Raw genomic sequence first — 24331 nt, forward strand, 5'->3', positions numbered from 1 at the left:
TACAGCATTGATGTACTCCTTTCCCAATTTTGAACTAGTCCATTGTTCCATGTCCAGTTGTAACTGTTGCTTCTTGTCCTGCATACACGTTTCTCAGGAGGCAGGTTAAGGCGGTCTGGTATTCCTATCTCTTTAAGAATTTTCCACACTTTGTTGTGGTACACACAGCCAAAGGCTTTAGCAATGAAGCAGAAATAGATGTTTTTTTTGAATTCCCTTGCTTTTTTCTATGATCCAGCAAATGCTGGCAATTTGATCTCTGGTTCCTCTGCCTTTTCTAAATCCAGCTTGAATATCTGGAGGTTCTCAGTTCATCTGCTGCTGAAGCCTAGCTTGAAGGATTGTGAGCATAGTCTTGCTAGCATATGAAATGAATGCAATGGTATGGTAATTTGAACGTTCTTTGGCATTGCCTTTCTTTGGGATTGGAATGAAAACTGACCTTTTCCAGTCCTGTGGCCACTACTGAGTTTTCCAAATTTGTTAGTACATTGAGTGCAGTACTTTAACAGCATCTTCTTTTAGGATTTGAAATAGCTCAGCTGGAATTCCATCACCTCCACCAGCTTTGTTCATAGTAATGCTTCCTAAGGCCCACTTAACTTCACACTCCACAATGTCTGGCTCTAGGTGAATGACTACACCACTGTGGTTATCTGGGTCATTAAGACCTTTTTCATTCAGTTCTACTGTGTGTTCTTGCCACGTCTTCTTAATCTCTTCTACTTTTGTGATTCCTTGCCATTTCTGTCCTTTATTGTGCCCATCTTTGCATGAAATATTCCCCTGTTATCTCCAGTTTGTTTGAAGAGATCTCTAGTGTTTTTCATTCTATTTTTTTTCTCTATTTCTTTGCATTATTCGGTAAAGAAGGCTTTCTTATCTCTTCTTGCTGTTCTCTGGAGCTCTGCATTCAGTTGGGTATATTTTTCCCTTTCTCCTTTGCCTTTTGCTTGTCTTCTTTCCTCAGGTATTTGTAAAGCCTCCTCAGACAACCGCTTTGCCTTCTTACATTTCTTTTTCTTTGGGATGGTTTTGGTCACCACCTCATGTACAATGTTATAAACCTCCGTCCATTGTTCTTCAGACACTGTCTACCGGATCTAATCCCTTGAACCTAGTTGTCATCTCCACTGTATAATCATAAGGGATTTTCATTTTAAATATAGGAAACAGAAAATTTGAATATGAAAGCATGTGTATCATGAGGAATATTTCTTACATGATTTCTATCATGTTTTTGTACTTTTAGACAAGTCATTTTAACTCTAAATTAAGATGACCTACGTCTTCTATTTATACCTCTATGTTTTAACAGCTTTATTGAGGTATAACTAACGTACCATGTAGTCACCCTTTTGAAACATACAATTCTGTGGGTTTTAGTGTATTCACCACTGTGTTTAATCTTCACCACAGTCAATTTTATTCATTTATTTACTTATTTTTAAACACTACCCCCCCCCCATTTTTGACTACACCATGCAGCCTGCAGGATCTAACTTCCCTAACCAGCGATTGATCCCACACCCTTGGCAGTGAAAGTGCTGAGTCCTAACCACTGGACTGCCAGGGAATTCCCACCACAGTCAATTCTAAAACATTTCCATTACTTCAAAAAGAAACTCCGTAATCTATAGCTATCAGCCCCCATCCCGCCAACCCCAAACAGCTACTAATCCACTTTCTGTTTCTATAGATGTGTGTGTTTTGGATATTTCCTCTAAAAAGGAGTCACATATTAATACTATATAATCTTTTATGACTGGCCTGTTTTACTTTAGCTTAATATCTATGAAGTTCATTGTGTTATAGCATGCTTCAGTACTTCATTCATTTTTATCACCAAATAATATTCCATTGTATGGATGTACCACATTGTATTTTTCCAGTTGTCAGAGATGGATATTTGGATTGTTTCCACATTCTTCCTACTATGAATAATGCAGCTGTAACATGTATATACATGTTTTGGGGCTTGTTTTGAATATGTGTCATTTCTCTTGGGCATATACCTGGAAATGGAATTCCTGGGTCATACGGGAGTTATATTTAATTGAGGAACTTTCAGACTATTTTCCAAAGTGGCTGCACCAGTTTCCATTCCCACTAGCAATGTGTGTAAGAGTTTCAATTTTTCTACATCCTTACCAATAGTTGTTATTCTCTGTCTTTTTTATCCTAGCCATCCCAGTGGATGTGGAGTGGAATCTCACTGTAATTTTGATTTGTATTTTCCTGATAGCTAGAATGATGTTGAGCATCTTTTCATGTGCAATGAGTGCTGCTTTAAATTTTATGCCCTGAACATCTCACTTGCCTCCCCTTTCGTCCTGGCTGGCCCTGTCTGAGATCAAAGCTAGCCTCATAATACTAAAAGATTTCACTTTCATTCATTTTTGAATGTGCAGTGAAGTTTTCCAGAGACAGCATGATTTCAAAATAGATTGATTGCAGGCACAGATATGCCAATCAAGCTGTCAACAGTTAAGGCAGACATTGAGGAGACTTGCAACAATACATAACAGTACCACTCTTGTCACTAAATTTTTTTTATTGGTAAATACAGTTTTTTTTTAAATGAAAAATATGTTATTTGTGTTAATGTGTAGTAAGTTTATTAGTACTTTTGATTAATTGAATACTTTAAATTTCTGTTTTAATTTCTAATATAATATATATGAATGGCTATAACCCACATAAACAAAAACTCTTTGGGATGCTTAGTAATTTTTAAGGTTTAAAAAAGATCTTGAGATCAAAAAGCTTGAAAACTGCTGAACTAGCCTAATATTACCCAAGACTTTGGAATTCCTGCTATAGACAAGAGGAGATTAGTAAAAGGTTGCTAAATAAGTGTGCATTCCCATATGACATCAGGTAGAACAAGTTTGTAGTGCTTAGTGAGAACAGTCAAGAATTTAATTATTTTATCCAGAAAATCTTAGGTATCCACTGATGGAGGTAGAAAAAGAAGGTGAGAATTAGAAAACTATAGATTGGCAAGAAGGAATAGCAGAAAGCTGAGGAAGTGGATAAATAAGCCTCAGACATTACTAAAGACACTGTAGAAATGTCTGACCGTTTGTTCTAGGGGAAGTTAAAGAAGCAGGATAAAACAAAAGAGATCTGATAGTTCTAATAAATAGTAACATAGAAGGGAGAAGGTACATTAATTGCATCATGTAAATAAAGGCCAATTCAGCAGGAGGAAAGTATAGGAAAGTTCAGGACACAGGTGGAATGGTCAGATTGAAGAATCAACCTTAGTGGACTTCCCTGGTGTAACAGTGGTTGAGAATCCGACTGCTAATGTAGGAGACACAAGTTCAATCCCTGGTCCAGAAAGATTCTGCCTGCCATTGAGCAACTAAAGCCTGTGCGCCATACCTACTGAGCCTGCGCTCTAGAGCCCTTGACCGCAACTACTGAACTAATGAGCCCGAGTGTTGCATCTACTGAAGCCCAAGTGCCTCAACCCCGTGCTCTGCAACAAGAGAAGCCTACACACTCCAATGAAGAGTAGCCCCCCCTCACAGCAACTACAGAAAGCCCACGTGCAGCAGTGAAGACCCAGTGCAGTCAAAAATAATAAATAATACATAGGTTAATTAAAAATGTTAAATAAAGAAAAATAACCAACCTTAGTTGTTAAAAGTTTATCACCTGAAAGGAAAGACTAACTCTAGGAGTCTTCAGACTTGGGTTCACCAGTTTCAGACTTTCTGCTTAGAGGTTCAGTCATTTAATGTTTATAAGCCTTAAGGTTCTCTTCTGTAAAATGAAAATAATAGTTACATTGATTATTTCTCAGAGCTCTGCAGAACAAAGGAGGCAGCATGTTAAATTCTTTGTAAGCTATAAAACTTTGTAATTCTTACAGGTGATGTAAGAACTATACACTTGTCATTTTCATAAGTCTTTCCTTTTTTTAATTTCAGGCAGAACTCAAAAGCTTGATGGACAACACTTCTTCTTCCTTTGAATTTGCTAAAGAGCTCATCAGGCACAATCTGGTGAATAAGAGTTTCCAGTCTTGATTTGAGGCCTACCCTCTTTTCAGTACATCACAGTGGTTTTGGGAAGATGAATGAAGGGAGATATCTCAACAAGTATTTCTCTACTCCAAGTGTTGTTGAACTTGGAGTTCAACAAGGAGAGAGAATGAGTTTAAGATATCAGGTTCTTTCCTTACTGGGAAGGCAGTAACACATACTTAACATTTAGAAGTGTGAGGCAGTGAGATCCACGTGTTCATTTTGTTGGTGAAGACAAAGGAACATATCCTTTACTTTCTGATGAAAGTGAAAATCCTTTAATTTCTGATGAAAGTAAAACTTGAGCTGGTCTTTGAAGAATTACTTGGATTTAAAGGGTTCATTTGTGGCAAGGACATTGGATGAATGAATGAAGAAGATGTATGTGAGCTGACTGAATTTACTGGAACAGAAATTTGCACTGGGATGGTTGCTAAAAAAAAAGATTCCGATGACGTTTCAAGTTTGATTCAGTTGACTCAGCAGTAAAGTGGGTGCAGAGCAGCTGTATTCAACTCAGACACCTGGGGACCCTGAGCAATTTACTCCCTATTGTTGAGTTTCAGATTCCTTGTGTGCATATGGCAGTAATAATAGCTACACATTTTCCTTCTAATTTCTCTGTACCTTCATTAGCACTAAGTCTCCCAGTACCGATGCTGAAAACTGTAGCTGGTTTAGACTCTCTCTTCCCCCTTATCTCGGATACTCAGTCACTTAATGCTATTAATTCTTCTTTGGCAGTGTCTCCTATACATATCCCATTCCTCCTCTAACTTAGGCCTCCATCACAGAGTTTTCTGAGGTTATTTTGCATTATGAGCTTCTGCCTCTAACCTTTTCACTTCTAATTTAGTCTATAAATTAAACCCAGATTAATTTTTGTGGAGAATGATATGTTAGAGTAGTCTGGAAATTAACTTGGAAAGAGATTAAGACTGGAGGACAGGTTTAGGAGTTTTCATAAGAGTAGGGATAGCCAAAGAGAAGTTTAAAAAGAGAGAAATATGGTTCCAAGAGAGTGTTTGTATTTAAGGAGCTGGAAGAGGAGAATAAGAAAATAACGCAAAAAAGGGCAGGCAAGAGAAAACACTTACATAATGTACAACTCCTTCTGCAGCACAGGTTTGAAATGCATGGGTCCACTCATACACAGATTTTTCTCAGTCATAAATACTATACCATCTGAGGTGGGTTGAATCCTCGTATATGGAGGAACTCTGTATGTGGGTGGCTGACTGTAAATCATATTTGAATTTTCAACTGTGTGGAGAGTCAGCACCCCTAAACAATCCCCCTCACCATTGTTCAATGGCCAACAGTCATTTTATAAAATTTTTCTAATTTTTATATAATTTTTAAAAGTTATACTCCATTTGCAGTTATCACAAAATATCAGCTCTGTGCTCTCTGTTGTACAAATACATCCTTATATCCTATCTTACCCCCCGTAGTTTGTACTTCCCCAAACCCCCACAGACTGCCCTCCCCACTGCTAACCACTAGTTTGTTCTCTGTATCTGTGAGTCTGTCTGCTGCTTTTCTGTTCTATTCACTGGTGTGTTGCATTTTTTTTAGATTCCACATATAAGTGACATCAAATAGTATTTGTCTCTCTGTCTGACTTATTTCACTTAGCATAATGCCCTCCAGGTCCATCCATGTTGCAAATGGCAAAATTTCATTATTTTTTATGGCTGAGCAATATTCCATTGTCTATACAGACCGCGTCGTCTTTGTCCATTCATCTCAGCTGTTGATGGACAAGTAGGTTACTTCTGACTTAATGTCATTGTGTTGTGCTGCGCTTAGTCACTCAGTCGTGTCCGACTCTTTGCGACACCATGGACTGTAGCCTGCCAGGCTCCTTTGTCCATAAGGATTCTCCAAGCAAGAATACTGGATCGAGTTGCCACACCTTCCTCCAGGGGATCCTCCCAACCCAGGGACTGAACCCAGGTCTCCTGCATCGTAGTGGATTCTTTACTGTCTGAGCCGCCAGAGAAGCCACCACAGAAGTTGTAATGTCATTACATCTACACATTTTAATCACCCAGGAGATTTTTTAAAAAATTAATGTGTGAGATTTTTATTGAATGGTTGGGCTAAAGTTCAACTATCAATACTTAAAAGTTTTCCAAGTGGCTATAATACATAGCCAGAATAAAGAACCTTTATATGTACATATAACTGGAAGGTGCATATCAGCTAGTGATGGGAGTTATAATTGGAGGGTGGGATTAAAAAGAAAAGTGAGAAAATGGTAATTTCCCTTTTGTCTGTTGTAATACTACATGTAAGTTTTTTTCTAGTAAATACAGATTAATTTTATAGTTTAAGACAAAACCTGAAAAAAATATTAAGCACTATAAATTGTTACTGACATCAGCTTTTGCAGTCAGACCTGATGTCAAAATCAAGTACACCATATACTAGCTTTGTAACTTTGGGTAAGTCACTAAACACTGATGAGTCTCTATGTTCTCTTATGTAGAACAGAGGAAATCACACACCTACCTTATTTCCTTGTGAAGATGAAATGAGGTAATATATGTAAGGTACCTTAGCAGTATACAGCGTATAGTAAGCATTTAGTAAATAGCACTTTTATTGTCATGCTATGGCCACCGGTGTCAAAACTGGAGATGTGTCATGGAGCAAGAAGAGAGGAAAGTCTATTGAATTTGGTCAAAGGGCTTGATATTTGTGACTTGTAGAATGGGTTTATTAGTGTGCAGAGAGCAGCAGCAAGTTTTCTGGGCAGTGAAGGAGTGAGAGGAAGAGAAAGTTGAAACAGCAAACCACTTACTTTGCAAGTGTGGCATTGAAAAAAGGAAAAAGAGTACAGTGCTCTTCATAAGGAACAGTGACACCAAGTGAAGTGAAGATTTTTCAAGACAGCAGAAACCTCTGTGCATATTTAAAGTTGAGAAGTGGGACCAGGATTAATGAAATAGTATATTAATACAGAAACAAAATCCATATGGAGTTAAAATCATGACATCAAAGAAGACAATTGTAGGAATTAATCTTGGCAAGGGAAAGGAGCGTCTTAGAAAAGGAGAACCAAATAAGATGACCAGATGGATATTTTGATATAGAAAGAAGAGATTAGGTAGTTTATGCTTGATTGCCTTGATTTCTGTATATTTGTGAAATAACAAATGTGTGTATGTGTCAGAAACTGTGCTAGGCTCTGGGTACAAAACAGCATGTTAAAACCATCCTTTCATGGATGGTATTTTTGTTTTAGCTATTCTCTGTAGCTTTTATTATCATATGACAGCATACTTAAGTTTGCTCTTTGAAGGTCTCTCCCCATTTGAGTATAGACTATATACAGACAGGAGAATGACTTTTTCCTGGTGTAGCCCTGGTATTACAATACCAGGCATATAGTAGATGCTAATAAATAGTTACTAATATTTTAATAAAACAAAATATAACCTACAATATGCCATGCATGTAGCCCACTTCAACTTATTTTATCCTTATGGTAACTCTAAAAGGTGGACATTACTAATGCCTTTTAGAGATGAGGAAATAATCTCAGAAGGATTTCATAAATTCCTTTATGGAGTTTTTAATGTAGAATATCTGTCTAGAAAAAAGTTTCATTAATTATTGGGTACTTTAAGAGTTTCGTACAATTCCTATGAGGAGAAAAGGAAATATATGCAATAGGACCATGCCTTTATTCTATTTCTTACCTTTAGGATGACTTTATTTTTCTGGCCGTGACACACATGGGACTTAGCGCCCCAAACAAGGATCAAATCTGTAGCCCCTACATTTGAAGCACAGAGTCTTAACCATTGGACTGCCAAGGAAGTCCTTAGGATGGCTTTTTTTTTTAAATGAGGTCAAGGTTATGTGTGTATAGACAAAGCTTCAAAAATATATACTTCCCTTCAAAGAGTAACTGTGTCAGCTCCGTATGTATTTCTACCAATAAACATACTCATATTTATTGCCATAATAATAGTTTTTCTGTCTTTAGGTAGTTTTCCGAGGAGGAGAAGGGGCTTTGCAGGTTTTGCCTCCCCTGGTTGATGTCATTCCTGAAGCTAGGCTAAACTTAGTGATTTACTATCTTCGTCAAGGTAAGAGAAATGTGTCTTGGTCTTGCCTATGGAAGATATTTTAGAACATTTACTCTCTAACTGAACTACTTGCTTAACCTTTAAAATCACTTCATAATACTTCCAAAAATGTATTTGCAGCAGGTTCACAGGACAGAACAAATTTATTCATATTTATTTGTTGTGCCTTTTCTCTCTATCTCCTCTTTCCTCTTCTGTTGCTTCCAATCTCTCACCCATTCTTTTCCTCTTATTTTTCTGCACTTTGTCCTGTATTCATTTTATTTCAGGTTTTCTGTTGTTTTTCCTTTCCCTCCCTCGTTCCTTCTTTTTTGTGTGTTCCTCTGTGTGTAATGTTCATCTACACTTCCTTGTGTCTTTTCTTTCTCATCATTAACTGTATTTGCTCTAATTATCTGTCTTTCTGTTTGCTTGCACCCCCAGCTTCTGCGAAATATTAAGATGCGAAGTGAGCATGGTATTTGTTGCCTCTAAGTAAGGATAAATTGTAGACACAGGCCCAAGCAGTCTGTTATCTCGCAGTTGTGGACACAGGGTGGGAGCTCCCATGCAGTGGTGCTGGCACTCTGCCATGGGCCTCAGACTAAGTGTGGGCCTTTGAAGGTGCATGGTGGGAACCAGCCAGACAACATATTCCTCATTGAGGGAAATGTGAAGTGTTTATTAACAGGAGACCATGAACTTGCAGATGGTGCTCTCTAATTTGATACATCAGCACAAAGAAATAAGCTTTTGGACAAGAATTAAATAAACACCTTGTGTATTTTATAAACTAATTTTTATTCTAAGAACTTTCAAACATAAACAAAACAAAAGTTAATAGTATGAACACCCAAATAATAACCCCAGATACAACAGTCTTGTAGCTATTGCCAGTCTTTCTTCATTTATCTGCCCTCTTCCAGTTTTGTTGTGAAATATTTTAAAGCGAATCCCAGCCTTAGTGTCATTTTACTCCTATGTACTTTATATATATATATATATATATATATAATACACATATATATATATTTTTAAATGGATGTTTTTCTTATATAATTACAATGCCATAAGCATATACTTCCCTGTTCCTTATTTTTAGCTTGAACCTTTAAGTGCTTCATGGCTTAATATGGATTTCCTACAGGTATTTGGTTATCTACTACTAAGCATTGAACTTGATGGAGAGTTAAGAGACAAGAAAAGCAAATCATACTTCTCATGAATGTTTGAAGGACCTTATCATTTGGGGCAGCTGTTTCAGAAAAGTTTGCTAGGATACAGACTAATATGGCTACTTATTTCTTATATTTCAGATGATGTACAAGAAGCTTATAACTTAATTAAGGATCTGGAACCTACTACTCCTCAGGTAATTGACAGTATGTTACATTTTTACTAATCAAGTTCTGTTGAAGGTGGAATTTCTGTTGAAAGGTAGTTGGAAGGCTTATTAGGGAAGATTCCTGCTTGTAGACTCTCAGGAAAGTTGTGTATGTTGATCTGGGAATATTACATGAGACTTTTGATATGAGAATCAATATTCTGGTTTTTTTTGATATTTGTAAACTTCCATAAATGTGGTCATTTCCTCAAAAGGGTTGAGGTTTGAAAATACTGAAATCTAGAATTCTGATGAAACTAGACATGGAGACTTCTGTCACCAGTATGATTGTCTGTACTGTGTCTTTGTCCCCTGCTGGTGGTTCGCTCCTTGAAGTCAGGCACCGTTTATATTGTGTCTCGAGCACTATGAACTCTAAGCATGTACTGGGGCATCCCACTATTGAGTGAAAGATTGAAAAATATTTCCAGGTCTAAGTTGGTATATTTCTCAAGTGTATTAAGAGCTTCAGCATCTTTTGTTTTATTCTTTTTAAGATCTGTCTTAAATAAAAATAGTACCCACATAAAAACCAGAATTCCTGGTGCTCCGGTCATTAGGATTCCGTACTTTGACTGCACGGGACATGAGTTTGATCTCTGGTCAGGGAACTAAGATCCTGTGCGGTGCAACAGCAACAAAAAATTCATAAAGCCAAGGAGAGTATCTGTTAATGAATAGAACCCAGTCTGAAGGGGTACAGGTAAGCCCTCAGGACTCCAAAATGAGAATACGTTACAAATGAGAATCAGAGGATTTTTTTTTTTTTTGAGGAAAGGAAGGTTAATACGTCATTAGAAAGGGATAATTCTATATATGTGATATGATCACAGAGAATGGCAGTGGCTGATAAAGTGTAAAAATTGTTACATAAACATTTTATGGTTAATTTTTTACATTGAATTGAAATAAAAATAAAACTCCTGTGAAGATCCATTGAGTTTTTCTGCTTAAGATTGAGAATTTACAAATATGATGAATTCTGTTATATGCACACTTTCCTGAGAACCAAATAAAAGTCTCCTAATTCTTGCATTCTTACCAGGGATAGAACAGAGCAAAGTGACGTTGGGTAACTTTTGATAATATATATAAAGCATTGAGTTGATGCAAATGATTTTTTTTTGAGAGATATCTCTTAGTTTTATATTCCTTTTAAATTAATTACTGATATTCCATGTTTCCAGGAGTACATCCTCAAAGGAGTGGTCAATGCAGCCCTTGGCCAGGAAATGTGTTCAGTGAGTATAAAACCACTGGTACCTATAGTTTGCAAAGTTACAGTGTGTAGAAAAAATAAAAATGAATGTCAAAGTTCAACTAGTAATAAGCTTACAAATAGGCTCCTCTGCAGTTCCTTTTATTTCTCCATATCCCCCAATCCATTTTCCATTGTGACAAGAATTCTGTGCTATTTGAAGACAACAAAGGGGAATTCCCCAGTTGTCCAGTGATTAGGACTTGGTGCTCTCATTGCCAAGGGCCCAGGTTTGATCCCTGGATGGAGAACAAGATCCTGCAAACCATGTGGCTTGTCCAAAAAATGAGTAGAATAGAGTAAAAATTAAAAAAAATAATAGAAAGCTATAGCCATAAGAATTACTGCTTTTTAAGGGAAAAGAAAGGCCAATTGTTGAACAATGTGTTTATCTAATAACAATAGCAAATCATTGCAAAACTTCATTCTTACTTTCACTGGCTTTTTTTTTTAACCTTACATACCTCTGAGCTATAATTTTGGCATCTATAAGATGAGAATAATTGTTTCTTTGAGAAAGTTTTTTATAAATACAAAACACTGACTAAAATTAAGCTCTTATTCACCTGAATATGGCATAGTAAGTTCTTTTTGGAATGAAATGGGATGTAAATAAATCTTTTTATCTGCAGCTCGGTCCAAATTGCCTCAAATAGGAAGTAAATTGCTATTGAATAAATGAATGATTTTACTTACTAAATTACTCCTTGTTCTAGCCATAGCTCCTACCATAAGGTCTGATATATGATAAAAGCAATAAATATTTGTTGAATGAATGAATGAGTGAGTTCATTTAATGAAGGTACTTTTTTTTTTTTTTTTATGAAGGTATTTTTAAGATAGAATTTGGGAATTGAATTTTTTTTTCTCCTCTTTTCTATCTGATCCTAACTAGGTTTTAATTCAATTATAGATTGTCATTTTCTAGTTTGTGATACTAACAAAAAAATTAGTACTGCTGATTTGAGGAGAATTTAAAATATGTTAAATCCTGACAGATATATTGAAACCATAAAGTGTAATACAAATAATATATTTTCAGTTTATTCCTCTTATCAGTTCTCCTTGGTTTTTTAGAGGGATCATATGAAAATTGCCCAGCAGTTCTTCCAGTTGGTGGGAGGATCAGCTAGCGAATGTGGTATGTTCGAATCTGTACATGTGAGCATGATTTATCACTGGAGTTGGTCGTATATTGACTGGTGAAGTTTGATTCTGTGTCCAGGGATATATCTGTTAGGTTTCCCATTGTAAAGTAGGAACTCAGACGCAGGAGAGAATATTAGATTAGCCCTTGTTAACAGCTCAGCTAAAATGGGATGAGAGGATACATAAACAGAGAATAAGTATATTCTCTAGTTCATAAGAGTTTTAAAAATTTGATTCTGTTTTTTATTTGGAATTTTCACTTTGATCCATTTCTCAAGAGCTCTTTAGGTATAAAACTTTGTCATGCTATAGTTATTTTTTCAGAAGGTCATTTGCTTTTAATTTTGCCTATGGTATTTTTCCTATATGAAAACATTTGTCATATATCTTTTCTATAATGATTTATTATATGGGTATCAAGCTTAGAAAATACTTTTTTATTTCTGAAGTTATGTAATATTCACCTATATTTTGCCAGTAGTTTCGTGGCTTCATTTTTGTTATTAAACTATTGATCTTATCACTCCAGATTGAGTGTAAATTTTGAAAACAGCATCTAAAATGGGCTGATAGTTAGCCAGTATAAACTAGTATGGCTGGCTGTACCTGTTTTCAATGGCTGGCATCTATTCTGACAGTGTTCATGCTGAAGTGATTATTAAATATTCTGATCACTCCTAGGAATTCATTTTCTATCAAATGTTCCACCAAAACCATTTATTGGATAACATTTTCTTTCCCCATTTCACTTCATTCTTACAACAAAAATTTATTGAGGTGTGGGGATACAGCAGTAAACAAAACAAACCAGTTCCCCTACCCTTGTGCAGTGTTCATCTAGTGAGAACAAACTATAGACATAAGAAATAGATTATATAATATATCTGACTGTGATAAGTGTTATAGGGGGAAAATGGAACAGAGGAAGGAGGATCAGGAGTGACCGTGGTGAAGGTAGGGTATTTTACAAATCCTCTGCCACTTCAAATAGGAATCTGTTATCAGACAAGTTGGTCAGAATCAGGATCAGATGGTTCCATGGCCAAATATTTCTCCATTTGAGATCAGAAGTGTTAGGTTGTCTTAGGTGAGGAATGATGGGTACTAATTCATATTAGTTGAATGTGCAGGTGTTGGAGCTGAATGAGAGAATCAAAGCCCTGGAAAAAAGACCTGGGGAAAACTGTAGCCTGAAGGACACATGCTCATGTGGGATTTAGAGTTAACCGCAGGAGAGATTATTGGTTATTCTTGAGTACTGTGACTTCCACATGCCGAGGTTCTGTCCACTGAACAGAATCTAATTTCAGAATCTAGAGAGATGTCTTGGAATACATTTCTTGTCACTAAATTATAACATAACTCAAATTTCAGCTAAAGAGAACTTTTAGTTTCATGAACACACCTGTTTTTTTTCCCATTCCATTTCAGATACAATACCAGGAAGGCAGTGCATGGCTTCCTGTTTCTTCCTGCTTAAGCAATTTGATGATGTCTTGATTTACCTCAACTCATTTAAGGTCAGTGTAGAGTTTTCTAGGTGATTTTGTATGCAAAATACTCTATATAATATGTCACAGATAAGGTACTTTTGGAGATGACCCTTTTACTGTGGGAGTAGTAGTGGTATCTATCAGCTAATTCCTCAAAATTGTTTTTATGTTTATCTGGTATAACTGTTGTTTTTATATTCTATATGTTAAAGCTCAATGTGACCTGTTCTTGGGATGTTTTTCAGAGTTACTTCTATAATGATGACATCTTTAACTTTAATTATGCCCAAGCCAAAGCTGCAACTGGCAATACCAGTGAGGGTGAAGAGGTAGGTACCTGCTTTTGAAGACTTTTGAATGATTCTATCTAAAAACATTATCTTTTTCTCACTGAAATACATGTTTAAAGCTAAAGGATTATTGAAAGTTCCATTGTTCTTAGGTTACATTAAAAAGTACAATATAAATAAATATATAGATTTTATGACCACATTCATGTTTTCCTTTTTTGGATAAATTTTATGGGGCTTCTCAGGTTGTGCTAGTGGTAAAGAACCCTCCTGTCAGTGCAGAAGACATAAGAGATGCTGGTTTCGATCCCTGGGTGGGGAAGATCCCCTGGAGAAGGAAATGACAACCCACTCCAGTATTCTTGCCTGGAAAGTCCCATGGACAGAGGAGCCTGGTGAGCTACAGTCCATATTGAGAGACATACACATATAGCCACATTCATGTTTTCCTTTTTTGGATAAATTTTATAAAGACGTAACATACCTGGAGAAAAGTATACAAATCAAAGTACACAGCTTGATGAATTTTTAAAGTGAACATACCCAAATAGTCAGCACCCAGATCATAAAATAGAATTTTATCATAAGCTGGGGAACCCTCTCATCCCCTTTTGGAGTCAGTCAGTCCCTTTCCCACAAGGTTAACCACTATCTTGATTTCTCACTCCATAGATTGCTTATCCAAATGATTCAAAATGCTTCAGTTGAGTTACTTAATTCAGTTTTGTTATTATTCAACAAATGACTCAACTTATTATTGTTGAAATTCTAAGTGTTTTACAATTTCCATTGTGTTTAGAAATGATCTTTTCATTATCTTTAACTGTGAGTTATTTTAAAACATTTTTCATGATTTTCAAGTATGTACGTTATCTTTTCCAGGTTTTTTTTTTAATTAATATATTTTTTATTGAAGGATAATTGCTTTACAGAATTTTGCTGTTTTCAGTCAAACCTCAGCATGAATCAGGAGGGGAAATATATATATCCAGGTTATTTTGATTTCTAACTTAATTGTAGTGTGGTCTGTATAACACGGATTCTTTAAAATCTGTTAAGACTTGCTTTATTGCCCAGTAGCACGTGCAGTTGTTAATTATTCTGTTCAAATCTTCTATATCCTTACCAACCTCATGTCACCTTGTGATATCAATAACTGAGGGCTCATCCTGAGTCACTTTGCAATCCCATGGACTGCAGCCCATGTTCCTCTGTTCATGGGATTCTCCAGGCAAGAATAATGGAGTGGGCTGCCATTTTCTTCTCCAGGAGATCTTCCCGACCCAGGAATCAAACCCAGGTCTCCTGCATTTCAGGCAGATACTTTATTGACTGAGCTACGAGGGAAGCCTCAATAACTGAGAGAAATGTGTTAAAATCACCACGATTTTATCCCTCACTTTTCTTAGCAGCCTGTGTAGAATTTGGTCATTATAATGCTCATTAGCCTAAGGCAAGCTGCTGTGGATATTTTTACTGTAAAAGCATCTGTATGTTTGTTCCCTTTTCCCTCCTCTTACAGGTTTTCCTTTTAATCCAAAATGAGAAGATGAAAAATGACTACATTTACCTCAGTTGGTTAGCTCGGTGCTGTGAGTTCTTCTTTTAAACGTTATAGAGGAATCTTCCTTTTATTGAGTATTTTCTAATTTTGTTTTGTAGAGTGGTTAAACTCTGAGATTGTGTTGTTAATACTATTCAGTAAAGGTGGCCATGTGTACGTATGTATATAAGTGTGCCCTGTGGTTAGTTCTTCCATATGACAGTGACCTAGCACCAACAGTCCTAAAACATGCCAAGTTCTTTCTTTAGTGTGTTCCAGCTTCCAGAGTCTCAGTTTACTTTGCTTTTTTTTTTTTTTTTTTACTAAATGATATTATGTTAATTTTACCTTTTCACTATGATGCAGGCCTGAAAAGTAGTAAAATGTCAAAAACATAATTTTTGTGTGCACAATATATATATATGTATATATATGGCCTATCATCTCTGTCTGTCTTTCTCTGTCTCCAGTGTTGTTTGTTTCTTTTTTCACTTGGACTTAAAATGTTCAGTAAGTTTTTGATGTCTTAGGAAAATTTTAGCAATTAGATCTTCTAAGTGAGGCTGAAACTGTATGGGTGGGATTGAATGAATGATAGATGACTTTTTAAGCATATGAGCAAAGTGAGAACTACTGAAAATCAAGTATTTTAAGCACTGTATGTAGAGTCCTGATGGGAAACCAGCTTAATGCCAACATTGCAAGCTTTTCATGTAAAATGTTCACTGTTTTCTATTACTTAGTATGTTTCTAACATAAAAGCAAATCCATAGACTAGCAAGATGCAGAAGTGTACTGCTTGTACATTTAGAAAACATAAATCTTTGTTTCTCTTTGTAGACATTATGAATAAGAAGCCAAGACTAGCCTGGGAGCTTTATCTCAAAATGGAAACCTCTGGCGAGTCCTTTAGCCTCCTACAACTCATTGCTAATGACTGCTACAAGGTGAGTCTGAGTGAACTCTAAGGGGAAAGTGAAGATAATTATCACATTGGTGCATTGACTAAATGTTAGGGGAAAGTGTCCTGGAGACTAAATGGTCATAGGTGAGAGAATTCACATAGTGATATCAGAAATGTCATCCCTTTTATAGATGAACTAAACTCGAGATAGGCAGGATTTTATGTGTATATAAAATATGTATACATATAAATGAAATGTGAAAATAATGTGTACAGAAATAGTGGTTTAGAGAGGAGGTTTTAGATTTCTAAAGGCTATGCCTCTTTAGGTATCATGCAGGTAGAGATATTCATCGGGCAGTTGGAAGTTTCGTTCTGAAGCTCAAGAATGATGGCCTCTGGACTTCCCTGATGGTCCAGTGGTTATGAATGTGCCTGCCAGTGCAGAGGACATGGATTCGATCCTGGTGTGGGAAGACTTCACATCTGTGGGGCAGCCAAGCCCAGGTGCCACCACTACTGACCCTACCTGCTAAAACAGCTGAAGCCAGCTTGCCCTAGAGCCAGTGTTTCACAATGGGAGGAGCCATCTCAGTGAGAAACCGGCACACTGCAACTAGAGAGTAGCCCCTGCTCATGCATAGCAATGGGGACCCAATCCAGCCAAAAATAAATACATTAGAAAAAAAGAACAGTGTCCTCTGACACTGAGAGACAGATTTGGAGAAATCACCACTTCAGTAGTAATAGATGCCCTGAAAAACAGTGAAATTTCCCAGATAAGGGAGTCAAGTAAGAAGAACCAAACCAAACCTTTGGGAAACGTTGGTGCAAATAGTGGACAGGAAGGACAAAGGAACCAGAAAAAGTGGAGTCAGATTTAGTAAAAGAGGAGCTTTGTGTGTGTGTGTGTGTGTGTGTGTGTAGGGAGTTGGAAAGACAGGGAAGAGTTTGGGGCCCTATCCTATAGATTAAAAGATTTTTGCAAAACTAACCTCAAATTCTGAAAACTATTTGGGGACTATTTCTTCCTGTTCAAAAGACAGGAAAACATTAGGTAAAGAGAGTCTAGTATCAACTTAATCAATAATAGCTCATTAAAAAAAACTCTTTAAAAAACTGATATATGATTTCATATATATATATACACATATATATGTATATATATATATATAAAACATTCTTGAAATGACAAAATTATAGAGCTGTAGAAAAAATTGATGATTGCTAGAGGTTAGGAATGGTCAGCTGGGAGGAGAGTACAGCTTTGTGGTGATGGAATAGTTCTGTCTTGATAGGGGTGGTGGTTACATGAGTCTGACACATTTGATGAAATAACAAAAGTGCACACATACATTGTAGTGATGTCAGTTTCCTGGGTTTGATGTTCCATGGGACCACCATGGGATCAAAAAGGCTTTAGCAAATGACCCAACTAGGGCTATATCCAACAATATAGATAAATTGTAAAAACATATACAAAGCCACAAAAGAATATTTACAGCATTATTTCATATAGTTAACGTACTAAGAGGCAGCATTCAATTATGTTGTCTAAACATATATACAAAGCTGATACAACTATACAGTCAAAGAACTGATGACCGTAAGAGTCAGACTAGTAGTTACTGAAAATAGGGGGAAAGAGGGCTGTGGTATAGAAGTGAGACACAGCTTTGGTTTTGCTGTCCATGTTTTGTTTCTTGACATGGGTGGTAGTTACACGTGTATTGACATTATAGTCATTAAACTGTGCATGTATGTTTCTCACATCATTTGGTGTGTTTCTTTACAAAATAAATAAATATATATATATATACTTTAGGTGAATATAGGAAGAAGGATTAGCCTTGAAAAGGAATAAGAACACTTCTTTCTGTGAGATAGGCAGAGTAATGAAGTATAATTTGAAGGGAAGGCAGGAAAGTTGTGTCTTCCCTATGAAGTAGAGAAAAAAGCTAAGCTAAGAATGCAATAGAGATCTTAAGGAAATTGGCAAAGGTTTAAAACAACAGTTTATGGAAAAGGAGAAGTAATTAAACCACACTAAGTAAGGGAGGATTTCCCAGCAACTTGAAGACTTCAGTGAAATTGGTAACCCTGTACATTTATGAGACTGCAGCCATGAAATTAAAAGATGCTTGCTCTTTGGAAGAAAAGCTATGACAGACCTAGACAGCATATTAAAAAGCAGAGACAGCACTTTGCCGACAAAGGTCCTTATGGTTTTTCCAGTAGCCATGTACGGATGTGAGAGTTGGACCATGAAGAAGGCTGAGCCCCAAAGAATCGATGCTTTTGAACTGTGATGCTGGAGAAGACTCTTGAGAGTTCCTTGGTCTGCAAGGAGATCAAACCAGTCAATCCTAAGGGAAATCAACCCTGAATAGTCATTGGAAGGACTGATGCTGAAGCTGAAGCTCCAATACTTTGGCCACTTGATGCGAAGAGCTGACTCTTCGGAAAAGACTCTGATGGTGGGAAAGATTGAGGACAAGAGGAGAAGGGGGTGACAAAGGATGAGATGGTTGGATGGCATCACTGACTCAATGGACATGAATTTGAGCAAACTCCAGGAGCAAGTGAAAGACAGAGAAGCCTGGTGTGTTGCAGTCCATAGGGTCACAAAGAGTTGGACAGGACTTAGCGACTGAACAACAACAACATCTAAGCAAAATTTAATGATAGCATACTGTACAAGGCCATGGAAGTGTAGTGTGTTTGGGAGAGACGTTTGTCAAAATGAATTAAATATTTAAGAGGTTTGCTATTTAGGAGTCAGTATACATCTAGGCATTCTGAGATGACAGGGCCAAGGTCAGGGAAAGACCATCCTCTTGGGTGAAACATGATCAAATTAGCAGAAAATGAATGAAAGTAGTCATCTATAGAATGCATTGAGGAAACTTAAAAAGTAACCAGTTCGGATCAGTCATCAGTGTTTATCCTCAAAAATAGAATATAATTAGAAGAAATGACAAATGTGTTGATTATAGCATAACTTGACTATATGTAGAAGAAATGTTGTATTGCTGAAAACTTAATGAAGGTAAGAGGATTTAAACGGAACCCATGTATAAAAACTGTGATTTCCCTTCTTGTTTTAATAAGGAATAGAAGTTAATTTGCTAACTAAGAATGTTGTCATTACCCAAGCACTTGTTTTATGTACTATATAGTTCTGTTTCATGGTATCTTTACATTTAGTTTCATTCTGTGGGATCTTTTGACTATAAGTATTACCACAATACTTTCTTTTATTCAGATGGGCCAGTTTTACTATTCAGCCAAAGCATTTGATGTCTTAGAGAGGCTGGACCCCAACCCTGAATACTGGGAAGGCAAGCGGGGTGCCTGTGTGGGCATATTCCAGATGATCTTGGCTGGGAGGGAACCCAAGTAAGTAGACAGACAAGAGACACTATTCTGTGCACTTGCTGCTTTCCTGGGGGGTGACAATTGTTTTCCTGGGTAACGTCCTCTGAAAACTAAAAATTAATAATGACGTTTTAGAATGATGAATGAAAATTTAAGTTTTATACTGCCATTTTCACAAGCAATGTCCTTTTCAATCTCTTCTGCTCTTTTCTTTGCCTGTTGGTTTTTTTCTTGTGTCTCTTAGTTTAGACCTCAAAGAATTAGAAATGGAGTGAGTATGGTTAAAAATTAATTTTTTTTTGCCTTCTCGTATTTCAGGAAATATTGAGACATTAGACCACACAAAATTACATGGTATATAGTTCCATTTGTAATAAAAGTTAAACTACTGAAAACTAAATTCCATCTTCTGAAAGTAATTTGTTTGGAATGTATTTGTTACTGACATATGATAGAAGATAATGACTATTTTATAAGTAAATAATCTATCAAAAATAAGTTCCTACCTTGTATATATTTCTAGTACTATTAAAAGTTTAAAAGAATTTGGGTAGTTGAAAGAAGATACTTTGGAGAAGGAAATGGCAACCCACTCCAGTATTCTTGCCTGGAAAAATCCATGGACAGAGGAGTCTGGTGGGCTGAAGTCCATGGGATTACATGACTGAGCATGTGTGCACGAGGGTGGAGGGAGATGGGTTGGTAGCAATAAACTGGTAGAACTAAAAAAAAAAAAAGGAAGATACTTGAGGGAAGAAGGAGAAAATATGAGAGAACCCTTAGGGAAGAGGATCAGTAGGCAGTCATTTATAGATATGATGATGTAACAGGGAAGATTTAGTATGTATTACTTAAAACATGAGTTTTAATTTTAATTAAATTTAAATTAGTTAGATATAAATACTGCATATTTGCCAAATCTTGGTCCTTAACTTTCCCCTCTTCTGTATTTATTAATGTGTCACTTTTCTTGAAGAGATCCTATACCCCGGCTTTCTGACATTTTCCATTTATGGCAGTGACACCCAGTTTGGGGTGATTACCACATTAAACAAAGGAGAAGTCTGGGACTCAGTCAAGTTAAGTGACCTGTTAGCACAGAGCTAGAATTTGAACCCAGCTCCTTAATACACACTTTCTATTCTGTCCTACAGAATAACCATAGAAACAGAAATATTTATGTCAGAATAGACAAAGAAAACATATGTGTATATGTGTGTGTGTGCACGCAAACAAGGAAAACAGATTGATGAGGAGTTCACAGAATTTCCATTTTACTATGGCACCGTAAAAATAGAAAGCTAGGAAGTCTGTGATTGGTTTATGAAAACTCAGGAAAAGAGTCGGCAGATATGCCTGCTAGAAGGATGTGAAGAACCGTCACAAGTTATTTTAGCTGTTAATTTGCATTCTTGTCCTTTCACACCGTTTCCTCAGAGAGACCCTTCGAGAAGTGCTCCACTTACTGAGAAGCACGGGTAACACGCAAGTCGAGTACATCATCCGGATCATGAAGAAATGGGCCAAGGAAAACAGAGTGCCTGTCTAAAACAGCCCCCAAGTCCTCCGGAACCCATCAACACTCTGACATAAAATTGGAGATCGTTTCCCTCAAGTTTATGTGAGAGACAGGGCTCTGTTGATTGACATCTCCTTCCTTGGTCTCCAAGCCTCCAGATCAGTGACTGGCTAGCTTAGACCAAGCGTCCTGACTGAATTAAGAGCTGTAGTCTGGGCTGTGGTTCCCATGTGATCCCACGAGCAATAAGACTTTGGACTTGTCCAGTGCCTTTATTCTAAAAATACTCAGAGCACTCTTATGTAATTTACTGACTTTAAGGAGAATGACATAAACTTTTTTTATTTATTAGCATTCCATGGCATTTTCTCCAAGTTGCAATAACAGATGCCTTTACTGCTCAAGGGTCACATTTCTGTCATCTTAATTTTAGCCATCTGTGTACATGATACTGTGTTACTGGGGAAATCCGTAAAAAGTTTTGTAATGCATCTCTGAATCTTAGGAGAGCAGAAGTTATAAATAGCTACATGGTTCTAAGAATGGCAGTAAGATCCTTTATCAAACTGTCCAGGCATTCATAGATAATAGACTTATGGGGTTATTCTTTTGATAGTTGAATTGTTGATGATAATAACATGTTATAGAAGAGTAACATGTATATTGCAGTTTTTAAAAGGTGAGTTCTATGTGAAGAAAATCTGTGTGGGACATTTTAAAGATATTCAGGAAACAAAGTATACAGGTCTCATCAGTCACTTCTCCATTATATTTTAGGTAATCTTACAGGTTAGGTATTCCTTCCTATATCTCACTAAGTAAACATCAATTTTTGAAAGTAGGGCTCCAGAGATTATTTTATTTATTAATGTAATGATAATAGAATATGAATCATGTAAAGTTCTTTGAGGGGGATTCCCTAATGGCTGGACTTTGTCCTAAGCCATATTCCAGCCCAATGTTGCTGAGCTCTCGCAACACAACTTACACAACTGAGCATTTTTAGGCTCACAACCTATTTTCAGAAGATAGAGCTAGACGTTTTATGTACCAAGTTACTTTGTTTCTGTATTACATACTTTGTTTCTACTAGTTGAAGGTACCAGCATTACAGATACAGAAAGTGCAGAGCCATTCCTACCCAGCGGGAGAACTCAAAGTCACAAGTTCTTGAAGCACTAAAGACAAGAATTCCTATAAGCACTGTGTCAGGTTTTCCACCACCCGCCCCAGCATCCACTGTGGACGAAGGAGTTGTATAGGATGGAGATGGGAACATGGCGGGAGTCGGCGCAGCGGAGGTGAGAAAGTCAGTGATGGCAGAGGGTTTTGCCTTCTGGACGATTATGAGGGTTCTCCCATCTCCACTCAGGAAAATGGCCAGTTCTCCAGTCTTTTGTTAGACCCAGATCTAATCAAGTCAAAGCACAAATCAAAATAAACTGGTCCGAATAGCTGAGTTTTGAAAACAAAATTACACCACCATTTTTTATATACAAAAGCTGTTTACTGTTTCTGTTTTTTCACTCGTTGGTTCTCAGTATCTAAGTTACTAGGTGGATCAGATCTGGACAGAACCTGCCATAATCTTTAGAATCCTTGTGATTCTTACTTACCTCACTCAAAATATTAGGAAACGTGACAGTAGAAAAAGATGTATGGACCTCTTCAGTGGTTCTTGCAAATGAAATTTGTCTTCCAGTTAGTTGCTATTATTTTCAAATTTCCTATACTTGGAAAGCTTTTTCATGGATGGCAATTTACTTTTAAATGAGCTCTTGTTGATCTTCACACTCCAGCTTCTCCCTGCCATTTTTCTGTCTCCTGGAAAAAACAGATATTCCAAAAAGAGCAATTTCCAGAATTTCAGATTAACTTTTTAAAAAGTTTTTTATCTATAGAACTGACCGCCCCCCCCCCCCCCCGCCACAATACCCCATAGAGACTAGTTTAAGAGAGATACTACCCAATTCTGTTATTAAGGATAGCTACTTCTGAAGCAGCTTGGCCCTTTGGCGGGGCCTGAAGATTGCAGAGCAGTGTTGCATGGAGAAGAGAGGGTCCAGGCTTGGGAATGCAGTGGTAACGTGTACAATTCATAGCATCAGTGTGCTCCTTACACTCTGCAGCAGAGACTACTTGCAAATGGAAAAAATGTTATTTTTATACTTCAAAAGAATTGTTATGTTCCACTGTAACATATTTAAATTAAAGCTTATTATTTGGTTATTTATAGTATTCTGTTAAGTGTGGTGAGTATGGGCAGTGGGTTTATAATGTGCCTTCTCCTCTTTCTTTCCTGACTTCAGAGTGAAGGGGGAAACACCAAGTTTTACTCTCCACAAGTTACTCTTTCTGAGAGGAAAATAGACAGCCCTAAGCAGCCTTGTCCACTAAGGCTCGTATTTCCTGCTTAGCCATGTTAGGTTGGGCTCTCTATTATGTCACAGTGCATTCCAGAAGTTCGTTATACAATGTTAACAAACGTTACACAACACTATACAAGTCTCATGTGTAGAAAGCTTCCAAATACTTGACTGAATAAGTAAACATAGTAACTGGAAGAGCAGGGTACTTGTGAGATCTGACCTCATGTATTCTTGTTCCCATCTAATTTTTCTTTTTTTTCTTTTGAACTTTTTATTTTGTACTGGGATATAGCCAACTGACAATGCTGCGATCGTTTCAGGTGAACCGTGAAGGGACTCAGACGTGCATGTACATGTATCCGTTCTCCCCCAAACCCTCCTCCCATCCGGGCTGCCACATAACATTGAGCAGAGTTCCCTATGCTGCACAATGGGTTCTTGTTAGTTATCCATTTTAAATATAGCAGTAATTGTTTTCTGGTGTGCCAAGTATATACTGGGCTTCCCTGGTGGCTTGGACGGTAAAGAATTCACCTGCAATGTGGGAGACCTGGGTCTGATCCTTGGGTTGGGAAGATCGCCCAGAGGAGGGCATGGTAACCCACTCCAGTATTCTTCCCTGGAGAATCCCCATGGACAGAGAAGCCTGGCGAACTACAGTCCATGAGGTTGCAAAGAGTCGGACATGACCGAACAACGAAGCACAGCATAACGCAGCAAGCATATACTAGGTTCTAGAGATGCAGAGAGAAATAACGCACAATCCTGATCCTTAAGAAACTCAGTCTAAGAGTACACCCACCAAAACACAGTAACGGGATTGTTGCCTCAATAGGAACAAGCTGCTGAGAGATAAAATAAGGCAGTGGGAATGTTTGTATCCATGTATAGGGGACACCTCCTTCCCCATTTGGGAGAAGCAACC

General features: G+C 37.1%; 1 protein-coding gene across 1 annotated transcript in view; it reads left to right on the forward strand.

The window, feature by feature from the left end:
- IFT56 (intraflagellar transport 56) overlaps positions 1 to 22538 on the forward strand; it is a 38807-nt gene extending 16269 nt beyond the window's left edge. The window contains exons 8-18 of the mRNA XM_061165892.1: positions 3942 to 4016; positions 8038 to 8140; positions 9436 to 9491; positions 10691 to 10744; positions 11839 to 11902; positions 13342 to 13430; positions 13649 to 13732; positions 15216 to 15285; positions 16077 to 16183; positions 19406 to 19539; positions 20956 to 22538. Coding sequence (XP_061021875.1) covers positions 3942 to 4016; positions 8038 to 8140; positions 9436 to 9491; positions 10691 to 10744; positions 11839 to 11902; positions 13342 to 13430; positions 13649 to 13732; positions 15216 to 15285; positions 16077 to 16183; positions 19406 to 19539; positions 20956 to 21067 — 948 coding nt within the window. The 3' untranslated portion in view covers positions 21068 to 22538. The remainder of the gene's footprint in view (positions 1 to 3941; positions 4017 to 8037; positions 8141 to 9435; positions 9492 to 10690; positions 10745 to 11838; positions 11903 to 13341; positions 13431 to 13648; positions 13733 to 15215; positions 15286 to 16076; positions 16184 to 19405; positions 19540 to 20955) is intronic.
- Positions 22539 to 24331: the final 1793 nt, after the last annotated feature.

Source organism: Dama dama, chromosome 18 (assembly GCF_033118175.1).
Source record: "Dama dama isolate Ldn47 chromosome 18, ASM3311817v1, whole genome shotgun sequence".
NCBI lineage: Eukaryota > Metazoa > Chordata > Mammalia > Artiodactyla > Cervidae > Dama > Dama dama.